The 20,919-nt window shown below is 42.2% G+C and overlaps 1 protein-coding gene across 1 annotated transcript in view; it reads right to left on the bottom strand.

Annotated features, from left to right (window-relative positions):
* The window catches only part of SUPV3L1 (Suv3 like RNA helicase), a 35,786-nt gene that overhangs the window by 11,342 nt on the left and 3,525 nt on the right, over positions 1 to 20,919 (bottom strand). Inside the window, exons 3-13 of the mRNA XM_089687741.1 lie at positions 19,806 to 19,913; positions 15,935 to 16,049; positions 15,608 to 15,776; positions 14,130 to 14,241; positions 12,258 to 12,335; positions 12,046 to 12,137; positions 10,501 to 10,681; positions 9,238 to 9,331; positions 6,360 to 6,579; positions 1,851 to 1,931; positions 1,444 to 1,620 (exon numbers count right to left, since the gene is read on the bottom strand). Coding sequence (XP_089543867.1) covers positions 1,444 to 1,620; positions 1,851 to 1,931; positions 6,360 to 6,579; positions 9,238 to 9,331; positions 10,501 to 10,681; positions 12,046 to 12,137; positions 12,258 to 12,335; positions 14,130 to 14,241; positions 15,608 to 15,776; positions 15,935 to 16,049; positions 19,806 to 19,913 — 1,427 coding nt within the window. The remainder of the gene's footprint in view (positions 1 to 1,443; positions 1,621 to 1,850; positions 1,932 to 6,359; positions 6,580 to 9,237; positions 9,332 to 10,500; positions 10,682 to 12,045; positions 12,138 to 12,257; positions 12,336 to 14,129; positions 14,242 to 15,607; positions 15,777 to 15,934; positions 16,050 to 19,805; positions 19,914 to 20,919) is intronic.

Genomic DNA, 20,919 nt, shown 5'->3' with positions numbered 1-20,919 from the left:
AATCTGAAGAAAGGCATTTCTATCATCTGTAGCAACATTAATTTTGTACTAGCCCAAATTATAAATGAACATCTGTTTGTTAAACGCAACTCAGAAACCTCAATTCCAGCAGATTACCAAAATCATGCTCTAACTTTATAAGTACCGTATTTTTCGCTCCATAAGACGTACTTTTTCCCCCCAAAAAAGGGGGGAAAATGTCAGTGTGTCTTATGGAGCGAACATAAAGCATCCGGTCCAATATTTCCACCGCCACCATGTCAGAATACCAGGCCGGCCACTCAGCCGTTCTCTGCAGCAGGACCTTACCTGTTCCTCGGTCCAGCGCTGTGCAGTCTTCCCGCGCCGGCATCTGTGACAGCCGGGTGCCCACTGCACATGCACGAGAAGCGCTGCGCTTTGTGAATGGTCTGGTGTCTTCTGGAACACGAGAGGTCCCAGAAGACGCCGGGCCATTCACAAAGCGCAGCGCTTCTCGCGCATGCGCAGTGGGCACCCGGCTGTCATAGATGGGTGCCCACAGTAAAGGGAGGACAACTCCGCGGAAGTGGGAGCGGGTACCTGTCAAATTCTGGTACTTGCTTCTCCTCCCTCCTTAAAGGTCCGCAGTCTCTTGGTCATCCCCTGTACTGCGTCCGCAGGCTCTTGGTCATCCCCTGTACTGCGTCCGCAGTCTCTGGTCATCCCCTGTACTGCGTCCGCAGTCTCTGGTCATCCCCTGTACTGCGTCCGCAGTCTCTGGTCATCCCCTGTACTGCGTCCGCAGTCTCTGGTCATCCCCTGTACTGCGTCCGCAGTCTCTGGTCATCCCCTGTACTGCGTCCGCAGTCTCTGGTCATCCCCTGTACTGTGTCCGCAGTCTCTGGTCATCCCCTGTACTGCGTCCGCAGTCTCTGGTCATCCCCTGTACTGCGTCCGCAGTCTCTGGTCATCCCCTGTACTGCGTCCGCAGTCTCTGGTCATCTCCTGTACTGCGTCCGCAGTCTCTGGTCATCCCCTGTACTGCGTCCGCAGTCTCTGGTCATCTCCTGTACTGCGTCCGCAGTCTCTGGTCATCCCCTGTACTGCGTCCGCAGTCTCTGGTCATCCCCTGTACTGTCTGCAGTCTCTGGTCATCCCCTGTACTGCTTCCGCAGTCTCTGGTCATCCCCTGTACTGCGCCCGCAGTCTCTGGTCATCCCCTGTACTGCGCCCGCAGTCTCTGGTCATCTCCTGCACTGTGTTTGCAGTCTCTGGTCATCTCCTGTACTACATCCGCAGTCTCTGGTCATTTCCTGTAATATATCTGCAGTCCATTGGTTCAGAATATTTTTTTCTTGTTTTTCTCCTCTAAAACCTAGGTGTGTCTTATGGAGCGAAAAATACGGTAAGTGAAATCATGATAAAGGTAACGAAGATTTAAACAGTGAGGAACATGTGCGATTCTAGATGTAGGCTACTCACCTTTAGCAGCGAAGTGCACACAAAGGGCAGATTGCGATTTATTGGAGCAGTGCAAAACACATATCGTGCCTTTAAGTTTAATGGTATGTGCTGGATCATGTCCGCTACAAATTTGAAATCCTCAATATTGCAAACAAAATAAAGTCCGTCAACCTGACACAGACTTACAAAGATGTCCTATAAGAAAAGGAAAAGTAAAGTAAAGGGGTTGTAAATGCTATTCTTCACACAAAAGATGGCTAAGCATGATACATATGCCAGTCTCCCACTGCAAGGAATTGTATTGTAATCTCATATACAGTTAGAATGTTACAAACAAGCATTTTATGATGGTTACTTCCCATGTAAGGCCCATGCTTCTCAGATTACCTACACTATTCAAAAATGCCAATCCCAGAAATACTTACTATGAGATTGGACAGAGTGGCATCAGGAAGGTGATATGCAAACATCTCTATTTGCTCAGCAGTAGGATGCAGTCCTGCAGCCTACAGGATGTAAAAAAAAAAAAAAACAAGTGTTGTAAAGACATGCAAACTCTAATGCATAGTTTTAACATGAGTACAGTGGCATGCATCTATACAGGGCACAGTAGTGACAGAACAGGTCAGGGGATGGAACTATAGTACAAAGCAAGGATCTGTCACACCCAAAAGTGTGTCCAAATGTGAAGATTCTGACAGCAGCATTGCTGTGTATGGAGAGCACTGATTTGAGGAAGCAAGGTGCGACAAGTATAAACCACCTCTTTTGCAGAATGCGTTTTCTTAAGTTTTGTTTTTTTTTTAAATCAGCAAGAGCTGTATTAAAACAAACCTGTCAGTTATGTGAATAGAATGAGAGGACGGACCCCTTAGAGTCAGGCATGTGGAGTATGCGGGATGGCCTCAGCTATCGCTCTAGCCACGCCCTCTGTTTTGCCACACCCATTGGGGGCTTGGTCACAGAGGTGAGAAGAAAACGGAATGACAGAGGATTTATTAGCATCATCAGCCATAGGGATGAGACAGGTGTGCATGTATACAGTTGTGCATATCCTGGCAGAAATTGTGAAATTTTGGCTTTGTAACAAACTGAGCTGCCTATCTCAGAGTGGGGGTTTACTACCAGTTAGGACAGCCCATAGGCAGTGCTGTGCTTGTTCTTTTTTCTGCTTAGACCTACTCCTGAAGGTGGGATATAACCCTATGGTCAAGATTATGAAGGCTGTTTCCCTCAATGAACTCAGAGAAAAGGAATTTACGGTGAGTGACAAAAGAAATCCCGTTTTTTTTTTTTTCCTTTTTTCCCCAGTATTCTTATACAGTTGTGCTCAAAAGTTTGCATACCCTGGCAGAAATTGTGGCATTTTGGCATTGATATTGAAAATATGACTGATCATGCCAAAAAATGCTCTTTTATTGAAGATGATGATAATATGAAGCCATTTATTATCAAATAGTTGTTTGGCTCCTTTTTAAATCATAATGATAACAGAAATTACCCAAATGGCCCTGATCAAAAGTTTACATACTCTGGAATGTTTGGCCTTGGTACAGACACACAAGGTGACACACACGGGTTAAAATGCCAATTAGAGGTTAATGTCCCACATTTGTGGCTTTTTAAATTGCAATTCGTGTCAGTGTATAAATAGTCAATGAGTTTGTTAGCTCTTACATGGAAGCACTGACTAGGCTAGATACTGAGCCATGAGGATCAGAAAAGAACTGTCAAAAGTCCTGCATAACAAGGCAATGGAACTTTATAAAGATGGAAATTGACATAAAAAGATGTCCAAAGCCTTGAATATGCCAATCAGTACTGTTAAATCACCTATTAAGAAGTGGAAAGCCCGGACCACATCTAACGAGTGCAGTGCAAACTCCTTAGGATGAGATGCCCGCGAACATAAGGAAGGGAGGACAATGTCCTCATTTAGGTGAAAGGCAGACATCACCTTCCGAAGAAAAGAGGGAGGCAGATGAAGAACCACCTTAACCGTATGGAGAACCAGATAGGAAGACTTAAGGCTACCAGCTCAGACACCCGCCGAGCGGAGGTGATTGTGACCGGAAAAGCAACCTTCTGAGAGAGCGTGAGCAAGGGGAGATCCCCAATGTTCTCAAATGGTGGTTTCTGAAGGACCGAGAGAGAACCAGGTTCGGGTCCCATGGTGCCAACATGCCGAACCCTCTGAATAAAAAAGGTATGAACTAAAGAGTGCATAGCCAAGTGGGATAAAAGATCACCAGAGCAGACGCTTGGCCCTTAACAGCTCCCCATCCACCTTATAGCAGAAGTACTGCTACAGGGCGGCACAGGTGTGTAAAATAACACACACGCACACACATATATACACACATACACACACACGATTTTGTATTTATGGGTAGGGGGCGTGCGCCCTACCTTTAGCACTGTTCGCAGCCTCAGCTGTCAATCACCGGGTCACAGCCGGTGATTACCTGCCGACGCCCGGTGAATGCTGGGCACAGCTTAGCACAGCCATGCAAAGCAGTGTGCTTGCAGTGAAGCAGAGACACAGTTAACCCTTTGATCGCCCCACATGTTAACCCCTTCCTGCCCAGTGCCATTAGTAGAGTGTCAGTGCTTTTTATTAGCACCGATTACTGTCTTGGTGTCACTGGGGATGTCAGTAACACCAAGTCAGTTCCCCCCAGTGTCAGAATGCCCGCCGCAGTCCTGCTATAAGTCGCTGATTGCCACCATTACAAGTAAAAATTTAAAAAAAATTTAAAAATCCCAGTATATGTACCGCCATTTGTAGACGCTATAAATTTCACGTAAACCAATTAATTTACACGTATTGTGATTTTCTTTTTTTTTTTTTTTAAGCAAAGACATGTAGCAGAATACATTTTGGCCTAAATTTATGATGAAATTTGATTTTTAACATTTGTTTACTGGACATGTTTAATAGCAAAAAGTCGAAAATAGTTTTTTTTTTCTCAAAATTGTCAGTCTTTTTTTCATAGCGCAGAAAATAAAAAATGCACAGGCGATCAAATACCACTGAAAGAAAGCTCTATTTGTCGGGAAACAAGGACATAAATTTCATTTGGGTGCAGCGTTGCATGACCACGCAATTGTCAGTTAAAGTAACGCAGCGTCGCAACAAAAAAAATGGTGAATAGTGCTTGAGTCTAGCTTTTCAACACCCAAATTGTAGAAAAGCCAGAATTTAAAAAGAAATACGTGTAAATTAATTGGTTTACATGAAATGTATAGTGTCTACAAATGGCAGTACATATACTGTGATTTTTTTTTAAAAAAAAATTTAATTTTTACTTGTAATGGCGGCAATCAGCGACTTATAGCGGGACTGCGGCAGGCATTCTGACACTGGGGTGAACTGACTTGGTGTTAATGACATCCCCAGTGACACCAATACAGTAATCAGTGCTAATAAGCACTGACACTGTACTAATGGCACTGGGCAGGAAGGGGTTAACATGTGGGGCGATCAAAGGGTTAAGTATGTGCTGTTTTGCATACTGGGCTGCGTTTGTGCTTCACTGTAAGCACACTGCTTTGCATGGCTGTGCTAAGCTGTGACCCGGTGACTGACAGTCAAGCTGCGAAGTGCCGAGGGTAGGGAGCACGCCCCCTACCCAGAAATACAAAATCATGTGTGTGTGTGTGTGTATATATATGTATATATATATATATATATATATATATATATATATATATATATATGCTATATAAAATTTTGCACACCTGTGCCGCCCTGTAGCAGTACTTCTGCTATAGGGTGGATGGGGAGCTGTTAAGGGCCAAGCGTCTGCTCTGGTGATCTTTTATCCCACTTGGCTATGCACTCTTTAGTTCATACCTTTTTATTCAGAGGGTTCGGCATGTTGGCACCATGGGACCCGAACCTGGTTCTCTCTCAGTCCTTCAGAAACCACCATTTGAGAACATTAGGGATCTCCCCTTGCTCGCGCTCTCTCAGAAGGTTGCTTTTCTGGTCACTATCACCTCCGCTCGGCGGGTGTCTGAGCTGGCAGCCTTAAGTCTTCCTATCTGGTTCTCCATACGGTTAAGGTGGTTCTTCGTCTGCCTCCCTCTTTTCTTCGGAAGGTGATGTCTGCCTTTCACCTAAATGAGGACATTGTACTCCCTTCCTTTTGTTCGCGGACGTCTCATCCTAAGGAGTTTGCACTGCACTCGTTAGACGTGGTCCGGGCTTTCCACTTCTTAATAGGTGATTTAACAGTACTGGTTGGCATATTCAAGGCTTTGGACACCTTTTTATGTCCTTTTCCATCTTTATAACCATTTTGCAGTGCTTTTTGCGTTTCTGATGTGTTTTTTTGGTGCTTTTGTTGTGTTTTTTGTTTTTTCCCCAACTTGTTGCTTGTATTCATTCATAAAGATACAAGACTTACTGTGAATGGACATGATTTTGTTTCAGGAGACGTGAAGTCTGATGCTACATACAAGTTTATTCAGCACTGACAGCAGCCACATTTCTTAGTAAAGAAAATTTTTGGTTTAGGCCAGCTTGACAGGTTTTCCTTACTGAGACATCAAGGATCTGTTAGAATGTTGTTTTCTCACCTGCCTTTCACTGAAGCAGATCGTGCTCCATTAGCTTTTTCCTCACAATGCACTCCATTTCCGTGTTCATTTTCCCTTGGGAAGACGGGTGAATGGACTTCTGCTTTCCTCTCTATCCGATGACAATCACTATGCTGGTTCAAGGCCAGCAGGTGGGACAGCTGAGCCAGGAAACATAGGGTGATGGGGGATGGTTCACTGCACTACTGGGGGTCTGACAGTCTGCTTGTCATATTTCCATACACTACTAATATATGTGTACTGGCCTTACATCCAATTAATGGAGCTACTGTATTTAATAACACTTTGAGAAAACCACTACAAGTGTTAGAATAAACAAATTGGATTACCTGGATATCAGAAACTGGCTTGCTTAGGATATCCTTTAGGAGTGGAAGATCACTTTGGAGCATGGTGGTAATTTCTCCATGCTTATACATAGAGCTAAACCTGCCAGCTCTGCCTCCTATTTGCAGTGCCTGGGAAGTGGAGATGGTGTCTATCTCTCTCTCTCCTTTCTCGTTTACTGTTGGTTTAACCAAGGAATTGAATATGATCCTTTTAATACTCCTAAAAAAAAAAAGTAATGAAGAGGAAAAAAAAAATTACTAAATTGGAATAGCACTCTTAATTGCTCTTATGTATTATTATGTATAGTATCACCACGGTATACCTCCTCGTTTGATAGGGCATACCAAATCAAAAAGTTGTCTTTAATTGCTTAATACTGAAGAACACACTTTTCCAACTTACTCACACAATATGCTGGATATTGAGCTACTTTCTGTTTTTATGTCGTTCTCTCACTCCTTTTTAATCTGCAGCACTGTAATCTTCTGTAAAATGCAATGCAATATGGCAACCAAGAAACGTTCTGTACACAGAGGGCTGTGCAGGTCAACTGTACACTGACTTCAGTGCACCATCACCAAGACAGAGCACACACAATTTGTTTACTCAAAAAACTGACCTCTTAAACTTATGAGGTCACATGCACTTGTCATCTGCTGGAGATTTGCAGGCACTTCACGCAAAAAAGCAATACTACAGGTATAGTAGCTTTCTCTCAAGAGCGGGCTTTCACCACTGCGCCTGGTCCAGTACCAACCACAGGCAACCCCTATATGCAAAGAATAAAGCACACTATAATGCATTACCAGGACATACTGCGCTGCTTAAAGTAAATGTACTTATAGCAAACTTTACTAGGATAAAGCAACAAATTGTCCAGGTAATGCACTATAGTGTGTGCCTGCTTTGGTGATGTACACTGAAGTCGGTGCAAACAGCTTTCAGTGGATCTGCACAAGTTTATCATGGCACAATTTTTTTGGACATTTTGTATGAAATGTATGTTTTATGCATATTATTTATTGTACCAGCACTTTGAAATGTACATATATAAATTATTCTTTGTATCTAGAACATTGCACTTTAGGCCCTTTCAAGCAAATCAGTCTAATCAGGTTCACCTCTCCATTTTTCAGACGGACCCAAACCATCTGGGTGGATGGGATCGAAGGGCAGTTGGGTGTAAATGGACAACGCCTGACCACCCATAGATCTGGGTGGATGGGATCGAAGGGCAGTTGGGTGTAAATGGACAACACCTGACCACCCATAGAGCAGAGCGGCTGTCTTATGCACAGTTAGACATAATAAAAGCACCAAGGACAAGGTCTACCTTCCAAGTTCTACTGAGGTTGGCAGAACCCTTCGACTACAAGCTGATCCCACTCGGGTGACTACTGGCCCTTTCCCCCTGGTGTCACTTGGCTCCTCCCCCTCATCTGACATGCCTCCAGTTCAGCGGAATCTCTGTGCTGGACTGGTGGTGCGTCTGCTACTGCCCAGGTGGGCAAGAACAGTTCTTCATTGCGGGGGCAGAAATCTGGAGGGAGAGAAGTGGGTGTTTGAAAATGAAAGGCTATCTTCAGCCCTTCATATGGGAGGGAGGAGAAGCAGGAGCAGCAGCCTGGTAGAGCAAGTGAAAGCTAGTGTGAAGGCAGCAGCTGAACTGCTGCCTGTCATGGTGTGCCCTGTGTTACTTGTGCTGAGTGTGGGGCTGGTGCCAGAGTAAGCTTTTCTTGGAGGGCCATCACCCCCGGCTTTAGCTTACCCCTCCTCCTGGTGCCCTAATGCGGCCACCTTAGCTGCCTTATGTTGGTGCCGGCTCTGCTCCTATATATCATGTCCTGCTTGTGTGATTGGCTCACTGATTTTCCCAGAAGTCTGCACCAAGATAAAACTCAGATTTTGGGCACCCTCTGCAACAAAAATGTCATTTTTGGTGAGATACTCTCAAAGCTAAATCACGTCTAAAGGGATACAAACCCTGCCACTTTCCTCATTAGACCCCTGCAAGGCAGCAGCTGATTGAAAATTATAAAATCACTTCCATTAGATTCACTTCCCACATGCACACAGAGAAACAAACAGCTATTTCTTCAGAATAACAAAAAGGTTGGAAACGGCAACAACGTTTGTCAAAATCCCTGCAAATGTACATATAAACACCCAGGAGGGAATTGTTTTGTTTTTTTTTTCTAAAAAAAAAAAAAAGTCGAGTTACTCTTTAAAGAAAATAGCCTATGCATCAAGGGGCCCCAACAGGTAATCAAATGCACAGCTTATAAAAAATGTTGAATAATGTAAATGCAATATATTTGTGCCCCCTCCCTAGAAGTCTAATTGAAAAACTCCCATAGCTATATACACCCTGTCCTGTTGCTAGAACAATGTAAATTTAACCCTGGTTTCCATTTCTAAATGTCTTAGTCACAATACCTCCAACCTATACCAGTGTATAACCAACATTTTATGGATTCTAGTAATGTTCAATACACTTGTATTGGTCCCCATGTTGCTTCAGGCCTGAAAAACAACATCTTATATCACAGTTGGACATACTTAACATTTCCTCAGACAACAGCATCAGTAACCTGCACTGTTTAAATAGGTAGCCGAAGCAAAAATCTTCAGAGGCCTAAACATTTGAAGCTGGTTATATATGAAGGTTATACCGTGGAAGTTCTAAATTACAATTCTTACCATAGGTGCACCAGATGAAGATTCCACACAACACATGCAAAAATTAACTTGATCCACATGTTTGTCCAGAAATAAACTGTTCCAAGATATACCAAATAATTTCTCCAAAAAGCAATGACTTATGCAACTAGATTTATTAAATTAATTCGGTACACAGCAATACGAATTTATACTCACAAATTCAGCCCCATTCCAATGGCATCCGTGGCAACCAAAATTTTACACAAGTCATTTGGGTCATTGAATTTATTTGCTTGTGCAAGTTTTGTCCCTTAAAAAAAAAAAAAAATACAAACACCACATATTAAGTGTATTTACTTTACAATGTAGCTTCCATTGCATCAACAGACTGAATAAAACCTGATATATGAACATCTCCTGCCAGATGCAGAGTCTTGAGGGAGATATGTTACAAAACTATGACACTTAAAAAAAAAAAAAAAAAACCTGCATTACATGTATGTGTATAAAGTTACGAAGTCTATTAGCTGCAATATAGGAGGATAGATATGTTTTACAGATAACTTTTTTTGCAATCTGGGACAATTTTCATGAAATGTGAATTTTCTACATAGAGTCATCATCTTTTAAAAAAATGTACAGGTGACACCCAACCCTTCAATAATAAAAAGGACCTTCTGATAATGATGCAGTGAATACAAATCAATACTGAATCTCATTGAATGAGATAAGATTATCAGTTTGCTTCCTGATCGGATGCTGGTTTTCCAGTATGCCTGTTTGACAGAAGCCGGTCGCAAGATTGACTTCTGTCAGACAGAGACCTGTACACATGGACTGAAACTCGAATGGTTCCCGCTGAATAGGCCAATTTCTTCCCATATGTACAAGGCTTAAGGTTAGCCACAAATGGGCAAAAATATCTCTACAAAAAATGGGCAAGAACTGTGAATACAGGTGACTCTCCCAACATACAGGAGGCAGGACATACACAGACTACAAGTCTGTTTATTGATGGAAATTTTCCTTTTCATGCCCATTCTTGCAAGTTCTGCTGATGTAATGTGGTGTGTTATACTGAAAATGTAGGCAAACCACTAAATACATTTATTTATGTGCAAACACTTATCTGCCAAAAATGTTTTGTTTAGCCAGTTTCGTAATCCAGACAACCTTGACAGAATCTATGTAAAGTCTTGACCTAATTTTCTACCTTTGCATTTGAAAACATTGAGCTTGGCCAACATTGTGAATGGATACTGAAGAAGCAGCAGCTCACTCCTGAGGTCATATATGATCTACCCTTCATTCGGCACATTAGAGGCACAGCACTGTGCAAAAACAAAGCCTAATTGGCTCGCTGTCATATCCTGTTGTGCATGTTAATATACAGGTGATTATTGGGGGCTAGTACAAAGTCAGAGGTATTTGAGATTTTTAAACTTGTTTCAGTCTACAAGACATGAAAAAAATATTCACCTGGGGGTAAACTTCCATATATCACGGCGCATTCTAATCCCTGAGCCTCAATCTGGCGGCTTACAGAATAGATGTCGTTCTTATTAAAGCAGACTATACAGTCCCCAGGGCGGAGGTTATGCAAGGAACCAAGAGCATGATCCAAAGTCTTAATTGGGGTCAGTCTATCATAACTCCGTACCTAAGAGCAAACACTTCAATTATCAACCATGCTTTTAACATGCAAAATAAACAAAATTTAAAAATGAATCAACAAGTAAACAATATTTTATAAACTCATTTGCGAGTTACACATTGCAGTCTACCTTACAGTACAAAATTTGTCTATTATTAGATGTTTCACGCTGCCACACAGCATCAATAAAATGGAAGATAATGGTGACTGTAACTAAATGAATATACAGTTACAACAAAACACAACCCTGCTATCACAAAGAACGAGGTGTCATTGAGCTGTTACAACATACAGACCTAATGAAACTTTTATCACATGCACTGTTGCTTTATATAACAGAATACAGTAATTGCAGTTGGAGTGTTTTATGTGACACCACACATGGTAAGTCATCATGTCTACCATATCGATTAAGTGTAACCTACATGGCCAGTTCTAAGGTTGGCCATACATTATGAAATTTTGGTTGAAGGAAACAAAATCACTCGATTTCCCCATGAACACACTCAGTGTTGATGGGGCAAATCTCTCCCGCTACGCAACAGAATTCTGACAGTGGGAGGTTTACCTGTCGTCAGAATACAATTATCTCTGCTGATGGCTATAGATAGCAGTATTAATTGTACGAAGAAAAAAGAAAAAAAAAAAAAAAAAAAAGACAAGGTGGTTGTACTGAAGTTGATTGATAGATCGATCAGTTTCAGTACAACCAGCCTGCCCATATTGTAGATCAGTCTTTGTCAGCTTTTACAACAGGAGGAACCCTGTTAAACCTTGAATATCTTTCGGGTCTCAGGGAACCCCTGTTAAAAATTATTATATCTACAACTCATGATACATTAGTTTGATGGTCAGTGGGAAGAATGCTTCTTAAACTTGTGGTCATTGGGAAGAATGTGCAGAAGAATTTACACATCAGGTGTTCTGAAAACAGGATACACAAGCTTTTTCCACATCACTGAAGTGTAGTACTGATAGGAGAAGATCTGGCATCCTGGTCATATTTGTTGATGCTTGTATGACAACTACAGGTCCGGCTGCGGTGGTGGCAGTTGGAACTTGTAGTCTATTAATTCACAGATCTCTGTGAATGAATAACGCGTTTGTGTGGGCAGAGTCATGCAAAATCCAGAACTGATAGCTGCCACCAGGAAGAAGTACCTTGGCATGCAGTCAGGTAAGGGATTCAGTTTGGCACCATGTCATACCCTAAATATGGGTGTAACATGCTTTAAAAGGTGGAGTTTAGTTTTAAACTTTAATCCAGAAGGGTATATCAAGTCATATTCTCATGAAAATGGAGAGAGATAAAAATAATCACATTCTGCAGTTATTCTGCATACAGGACAAGTAAATCAGATCATCATTACCTCCACCTCTTCCCCAGTAGTGTACATTAGTTCAGTCACTAGTTTTATAGCAGCAGCCTCGCCACATATATGAATTTCCTGTGCACAAAGCCCTGGTACACACACAAACAAAACAAAAAAAAAAAAGATAGAAAGCCATGACTATTTTCAGTGACAGGTGGGAAAACAGCATTAAATTCTGTATATACAGAAAATAAAATCTCCAGCTTTACCTAGGAGTGCTCTGGTCCAGGCCCAGCCCCTGCCAGGATCCCTTATCATCTGAATTTCATCTATCACAGCCACCTCATCTAAAATTATACAAAAATATTTAAGGAGCATGCATTATAAAAAAAAAAAAAAACAGAAGAAATGCTAGAAAGAAAAATGTTATCAGTGAAGTCTAAAGACTGAAACAGAGCCTATGAACAGATTTGACAGTTTCCGCAGGCATACATTCCTGTGAATTCCGATAATTTATTTAGCCAATTTTCAGATAATGATTGTCTCTGATATTCAGAATGTACTAGTAAATAATTAAAATTAGAAGTTGTATGTGCTGTCATTGAAGGTCGCTCACCCACTATGTTAGCAATGATTGGATTGGCTAAAAGAACGTGCCAGTGTTTATTTAAGTTTGTTTAACCTCATCATGATCCCATCATTTTCCTTCTTGAATGAGCGGAACTTATATCATTTTGTTGCCCAAGTAATACGCCACTAAGATCATATGTTTTCACTAAACGATGACATATCGCAATTAATTTACCTAGATATGTGGTATTTACCACTTCTGTGGATAATGAATTAAACTTATGGAGGGTAACCATGATGCTGGGTACATTTACCAGCTTTAGGCTTCTGCAATCCGGATTGCTTACGTTATTATTATTTTGATGTGTATTTTTCAGCTTGGAAGGTTTCATACATTTTTTATGCGAGATTCACAATAAAGCAATTTTTGTACCATTAACTAGTCTGCTTGGGTTTCATTTAAATCGTTACTTTACAGCCTTTCTTTAGGGCTGGTTATTTCTTTATATGCTTTCAATTTTTGGTATTAACCCACATCTATATGACTGATGAGTCAGAGAGTAATTACATAGGGTGAATCCACCTATTCTGTGGCATTTTTATATTTTTGTAAGCTTTATTATAAGCCAACCAGTAGGACAAAATATTAAAGAAGAGTTTACTACCACTTTAAACACTTGCCAGCCGCGCTATAGCCAAATGACAGCTACAGCACGGTTGTCCAGTTCTGGGAGGGCATCATATGACGTCCTCCCAGAATGCACCCTCCCGCACACCCCCAGCAGCGTGCACCCGGCGCTCTCCGTAATCGCTGTGTTCTACGGACACAGCTGATCCCAAGATAAGGTAAAAAGCCAATCACAGCGGCCTTTTACCATGTGATCAGCTGTGTCCAATTACACAGCAGATCACAATGTAAATAAAGCTGATTATCAGCAGCACTTTCCTCACGCAGTCACAGCGTGAGGAAAGTACTGCCGATATCCGGCAAATGACACAGAGGACATCTGCACCGATCATCAGGGCATTGATAATCAGTGCCCAGCAGTGCCACCCATTAGTGCTGCCCATCAGTCTGCCCAGCAGTGCTGTCAGTCAGCGCTGCCAGTCCATCAGTGCCCATCATTGCTGCATATCGGTACCTCCTCATCAATGCCCACCACTGCCATCTCATTAGTGCAGCCTATCAGTGCCACCTCATCAGTGCAGCCTCATCAGCGAAGGAGAAAATCTACCTGTTTGCAAAATTTTATAATAGAAACAAAGAAAAACTTTTTTTTTCAAATTTTTTTGCTCTTTTTTCCGTTTATAGTGCAAAAAATAAAACACCCAGTGGCAATTAAATACCACCAAAATAAAGCTCTATGTGTGTGAAAAAAATGATAAAAATTTCACATGGGTATAATTTTGCATGACCAAAGTGCGACAGCACTGAAAGCTGAAAATTGGCCTGGACACGAAGGGAGTAAATGTGCCCAGTAGACAAGTGGTTAATTACTACAAATTATGGTTGAAGTAGCGGTGTTAATTGCAACTATTTAGCCATGTATGGCCAATCACAGATTACTTACAAGGTGTATTCACACTGCACATCTCAATGGTACACGATGCATGGCTGGCTGGCTTTCCCATTGGATCTACATGTATCAGCTCCTCTCCTGTGATTAAATCACAAGGAACCCCCTTAAGAAAAAAAAAAAAAAAAAAAGTAGTTACATATAATCATAATCCTTTTTTTTTGCTGTACAAAAAATTCAGTAAAATATCAATAGTCCTTGTACTTTTTGAAATATCCTTGATTTCTCCTCTAAAGAGACATCTGTAAGATTAAATATTTCTCACTCTCACAGACACAGTCCAACATTGAACATATTTTGCACGTATGTATAGTGTCATTTAAAGCTTAGTGTACAAGTAAATGAACTCATTACACTATCCGTGTAAATTAATATTTGATACTAGTTACTTGGTTTTAACAGCGTTGATGCACATAAATAAATGGTTATTAAGAAATAACACTGCACAACGTCAATCTAAGTGTATTCATAAATTGATTGATAGAACGGATTTTTTCTATGGCCCCAGTCCAATGCACAGCCACTTCCAACTTTATCCAGATCAGGAAATATCTTTATGAATTACACAGGTCATTAACCTCCTTGGCGGTATTCCCGAGTGTAGCTCGGGGTAACATTTCAGTACCAAGAGCGGTAACCCCGAGCTACACTCGGGAATCCCATGCGGCACTGCTCCGGCATTTGTTCTTCACTTACCTTACCCTGCGCTCCCACGATGTGTCCCCTGCAGCGTCCCCGGCCATCTCCTTCGGCCGATGCCGGCATCCGGCTTCTGTGTCCTGTCCCTGTGACGTCGGGACGTACGGGCGCAGCCGGCGGCGGGAAATTTAAAAATTTTAAATAATGTCTTTTTTTTTTTACATTTTACATAGTAAAACATTGCTGTCTCAACCAATTTCACATACATCTTGTCCCTAGTGCTTTGTCCTGTGCCCTGCCTGCATTTTGTCTGTTCTTTCTGCCTGGAAACTGAGAAACGTCCATGGCGTCTAAAAAGTGTCCCTTTAGGTCAAAAGCGGTTTAGATCAGCTAGAGAACAGCGATAGTAAATCAGAACCACTTGCAGAATCGAGCAATAATGATTTGTGGGGAAATTCGTCATCAGACACTGAAAACAATTTTGCGACTTTGCTCAGCAATGTGCGAACTTGGCGCTATATTTCAAATTTCAGTGTTTTTGGTTTGATTATATTATTGAATTAAATGTATTATTATTATATTATTATTTTTTATGATTATTTATTAAATTATAATTTATGATTTTGTGTTTCAAATTTTATCCTCCCCCGGATGTTTAATAGACTCTTGTTCGGACAGATTTCAGCGAGTTATTCCTAAATATTACAGCCTACAATAAAAAAACTACATATTTCCATGCAAAATAATGGTACCGCTTTCAGCACCAAAAATCTGAAATAATCATACCGCTAGGGAGGTTAAAACAGTTCTACTGGAATATGCAATTGCCTTACTGCATCATTGCTCTTCTTGTAGATCTCATGTGCAAGCAGCTTTAAAGGGCCACAGTATAGTCCAGACTTGGCACGGAGATAATTTTGGATGGCATGATAGGTTTTCCCACTGTTTGTGGGACCAGAATGGAAAATGATCTTCCGTTGAATTCTTCTTGCATCCGGATACCTACAGGTGGTAAAAAAATGTCAACAGAAGCAAGTAAAATAGCAGCTTTGGGTGAAAAAAACCTTAGTTGCATGCTAGTAATCTTTTTAATTAATTATATATTTAACAACTAAAAGTGATTTTTATGTGTAGCTATATCTCCATGCCTGGGCCATTACCAGTTTGGGGGCAATCTCAAGTCACTTATTTTGCGAAGATCATCCATACAGTCCAGCATTGGGAAGATCTGTTTGGCATGTCTCATGAAGAAAGGGAAAAGATCATCAACATGACCTACATAAAAAAAAAAGATAAAAAAAAGATAAAGGAAATTCGCTTAACCAGCCAAAGATTTCAATATACCAGCAGCTTCTGACAAAAAATATTTCTCTGACTTAATGACCTGTGCATAACATTTATTAAGAACCACTAAATTTAAAGGTCAATGGAGCTGCAGATGAGAGGCGATTAATCAAAATATCCACTAGACTAAGAGAAATCACATAAGAGATATCGGATTTACCAGACGATACATGGCAATAAATATTAGTGTCCCAATTGTCTTTGGTTATTTCCTCTAAAGATTAGTTCACCTTTGGAACAATATTCCAGCATCTGCAGCCTCTTCTCCCTTCCCTGTTACAGCAGGCAGGGGACCTTCTTCGCACACCCGCTGTCACAATTTGAAAACAGCGTGGCCGTGCGGGGCTCTGCCCACACGGCTGCATCATTCACAGTTTCCTGAATGGATAGACTATAAAGTACCGTCAGCCATTGCAGCTGGTGAGCGCTCTCATAGCCCATTGTTATTTCTGCTCTGAAGTAACTACCTTCCCATATAAGGTACAGGCAGACAGCTAACCTAAGAGTTTGCAGGAGCCTGAGATTGCACTTGCAATTTGCCGATTGCAGGTACAATGCTCTAAAGGCTCCTTACCTGCAAAAAAATAAAAATATGGGCATTTATATATTTTTTTCAAAAGGTTAAATCAGACTTTAAAGTTATTCAAGTAAAATATGTCCACCACACTTCATATGGTTTTTTTTTTTTTTTATGGGCAAAAATATTTTCTCCTTCATGTCCTAAATGTCTATCTGATATTGGTACCTTTTATCACAGCGGTTCTCAACCTGGGGGTCGAACGACACTTTCACAGGGGTCGCCTAAGACCATCGGAAAACACATGTTTCCGATGGCCTTAGGAACCGAGACACCGCTCCTCTATCCGTCTCCAGGTGTGGGCGGGATGACATGCCGTCCCTGTCATCTGGACACACCCCTGGGATCAATCCTTCGCCGGTGATTGGCCGCCGGAACTGTAGCTCAGGAGAGGCACACAGGCGGCCAACCACCGGCGAGGAGGTGGAGCTTGGAAAAGAGGAGCCGAGCGGCACCGCGAAGATTGAGCGAGTGAAGAGGAGGAGAGCGGCCGGAGAAGGAAGACATCTGACCGGTAAGTGTCTGTACCATGGGAGAGGGAGGGAGCGAGCGAGCCCAGGCTGGAGCAGGGGTCAGCAAGGTAAGTATCATTGGTGTCAGTGGGAGGAATAGTGCCCCATCATTGGTGTCACTAATACCAATGATGGGGCACTATTCCTCCCCCCACTGACACCAACGATGGGGCACTATTCCTCCCCCCACTGACACCAACGATGGGGCACTATTCCTCCCCCCACTGACACCAACGATGGGGCACTATTCCTCCCCCCACTGACACCAACGATGGGGCACTATTGCTCCCCCTGATACCAACGATGGGGCACTATTCCTCCCACTGACACCAACGATGGGGCACTATTCCTCCCACTGACACCAACGATGGGGCACTATTCCTCCCACTGACACCAACGATGGGGAACTATTGCTCCCCCTGACACCAACGATGGGGCACTATTGCTCCCCCTGATACCAACGATGGGGCACTATTCCTCCCACTGACACCAACGATGGGGCACTATTCCTCCCACTGACACCAACGATGGGGCACTATTCCTCCCACTGACACCAACGATGGGGCACTATTCCTCCCACTGACACCAACGATGGGGCACTATTCCTCCCACTGACACCAACGATGGGGCACTATTCCTCCCACTGACACCAACGATGGGGCACTATTCCTCCCACTGACACCAACGATGGGGCACTATTCCTCCCACTGACACCAACGATGGGGCACTATTCCTCCCACTGACACCAACGATGGGGCACTATTCCTCCCACTGACACCAACGATGGGGCACTATTCCTCCCACTGACACCAACGATGGGGCACTATTCCTCCCACTGACACCAACGATGGGACACTATTCCTCCCACTGACACCAACGATGGGACACTATTCCTCCCACTGACACCAATGATGGGGCACTATTCCTCCCACTGACACCAATGATGGGGCACTATTCCTCCCACTGACACCAATGATGGGGCACTATTCCTCCCACTGACACCAATGATGGGGCACTATTCCTCCCACTGACACCAATGATGGGGCACTATTCCCCCCACTGACACCAATGATGGGGCACTATTCCCCCCACTGACACCAATGATGGGGCACTATTCCCCCCACTGACACCAATGATGGGGCACTATTCCTCCCACTGACACCAATGATGGGGCACTATTCCTCCCACTGACACCAATGATGGGGCACTATTCCTCCCACTGACACCAATGATGGGGCACTATTCCTCCCACTGACACCAATGATGGGGCACTATTCCTCCCACTGACACCAATGATGGGGCACTATTCCTCCCACTGACACCAATGATGGGGCACTATTCCTCCCACTGACACCAATGATGGGGCACTATTCCTCCCACTGACACCTATGATGGGGCACTATTCCTCCCACTGACACCAATGATGGGGCACTATTCCTCCCACTGACACCAATGATGGGGCACTATTCGTACCACTGACACCAATGATGGGGCACTATTCCTCCCACTGATACCAATGATGGGGTACTATTCCTCCCATTGACATCAGTGATGGGACACTATTCCTCCCACTGACACCAATGACATGGCACTACTCCTCCCACTGCAAAATTACAGTTATGAAGTAGCAACGAAAATAATTTTATGGTTGGGGGTCACCACAACATGAGGAACTGTGTTAAGGGGTCGCGGCATTAGAAAGGTTGAGAACCACTGTTTTATCACAATATGGGAATGCTTGGCTATACGAACCATTTGGTCTGAAATCACAGAGACTTTACAAATTGCCTTCTAAAGCTACCTTGTTTTCAATGCAAGCAGATGTTTGTTAGGCTATGAAGAAGATGCTCAACTTCCCATCTATTACATATATTATTTTTAATGTCAAAAAGGTAACACCCATTCAATGGAAATCATATGAACCTTAAACTCAGGCTCATTATCTCTGCCTTATTAATTAGGTGATACCTAGGTATAAATTAACATACAAGGCTCCTAGATGTCCTAGGAGTTTACAAAGATATGGTCCCACTGGCTGGAAATGCAAACTACTACAGTATACCTGTAGAATGATTCTGAAAAGATGCTTATATGTACTTTTTATGACAAACTGTTAATACTATAGAGAAGTGATGTGACAGTTGTAATGAACCAATACAATGTTTTCAATTTGAAGTTATTGGTGATGACAAGAACAGTACAATATGATTGTTTTATATCTATTGAGCATATTGAGGTCCATACTGTAAAATGTGTTATATTATTGGACTATAAAGACTTGTTTGATAGCACATCTCCTAGCAAACTAGCAAATTATTGTTTAGTGACAGAAAGGCCTTACCATAAGTGAAAGTACATTTTTAACCTGTTTTCTTTTGCGTTACCTACAGCTGTATGACTATTTATACTAAAAAAACAAAGACAAATTTCCCTTTAAAAAAAATATCCGATAGTAAACATAACTGAGTTTGGCAGCCAGTACTTTCAAGCTCCAGTTTCAGGAGTGGTACTTAGTTTATGCAAATCAATAAGCAGGTCATGCTAGCACATTTTAACAAAATATAAAGCAAACAAGGTTTGGTATAATTGAGCACATACCAACTCCACAACAAATATCACTTAGGATGACATGAAGATCCACATGCAAAGGGTCAGTTTCCATGACAAACCTTCGGAAGCTTATAAACGCTTGATGAAACAGGCGGGCTGTAAACACAGTACAAAAAGTTATAAAAACACAGTATAAAAAGTTGGGTTCAACATTTACTAATCAGAGCCATCAATTTCCAGTAGATAAACCAAACATGATCTTCCCCGCATGTACAGATGTGCCTATCCTATATAGCGCCAATGCAAAAAGAGACTTGGTTGTAAAAAATAAAAACAAATCAACTGCAACTGGCAGAGCATTGTCTTCCAGCATGGTATGGCATTCAGTCACAAAAGGGTACTAAAAGCTGCTGCAACTTTTTTTTTTTTTTTCTGCGGTTACAGTCTCTTTCATTAACCCCCAATTTAAAGCTGGATTTTGGCTAAAAAGTATTGTCTAAATAGAGGATGCTACACATTTGGTTGACATGCCCACTTGATGTCACGTTCTGGACCATTATTTCACAAGGATATTATTATTATTCTACAGGATTTATATAGCACCAACAGTTTGCTCAGCACTTTACAATATAAAGGGAGACAATACAGCAACAATACAGTTCAATACAAGAGGGTTAGGAGAGTCCTGCTCCTCGGAGCTTTCAATCTAAGAGATCCCTACAGACCCCTCACATGCTCTCCTACATTGTATATCTGATTGGTTTACCATGACACAGCAAATGCTTGACTATTCTATTCTGCTTGAAGCAAAATTAAAGGATAAGTTCACCTTTAGTAACATGCTACATCCACATGTTACTGTAGTGCCCCCCCCCCCCCCCCCAATTTGACAGTGAGTGGGGATCTTCTGTCCCTGCTCGCCGTCACAATTTAAAAAAAATGTCTGCTCGCCCACTGTGCCATGTCATTCATTCATAGAGTCCTGTGAATGGGAAACCACAACAGCTGTTGGCTTGTAGTTCTCAATGAACTACCATGGCGTGGTTGATCGCTCTGGTAGTTCATTGATTCTTCCTACCAGTGTGAAACTGCCTGCCAATATGGTGTACGGGCAGGCAGCTTACATTAACAGTCTCTAGAATTCCTGCATGGCACCAGCGAT

This window comes from Staurois parvus, unplaced genomic scaffold (assembly GCF_062004578.1).
Source record: "Staurois parvus isolate SC_StPar_1 unplaced genomic scaffold, SC_StPar_1.0 ptg000437l, whole genome shotgun sequence".
Classification (NCBI taxonomy): Eukaryota; Metazoa; Chordata; class Amphibia; order Anura; family Ranidae; genus Staurois; species Staurois parvus.
This window is presented reverse-complemented; position numbering and strand designations above follow the sequence as displayed.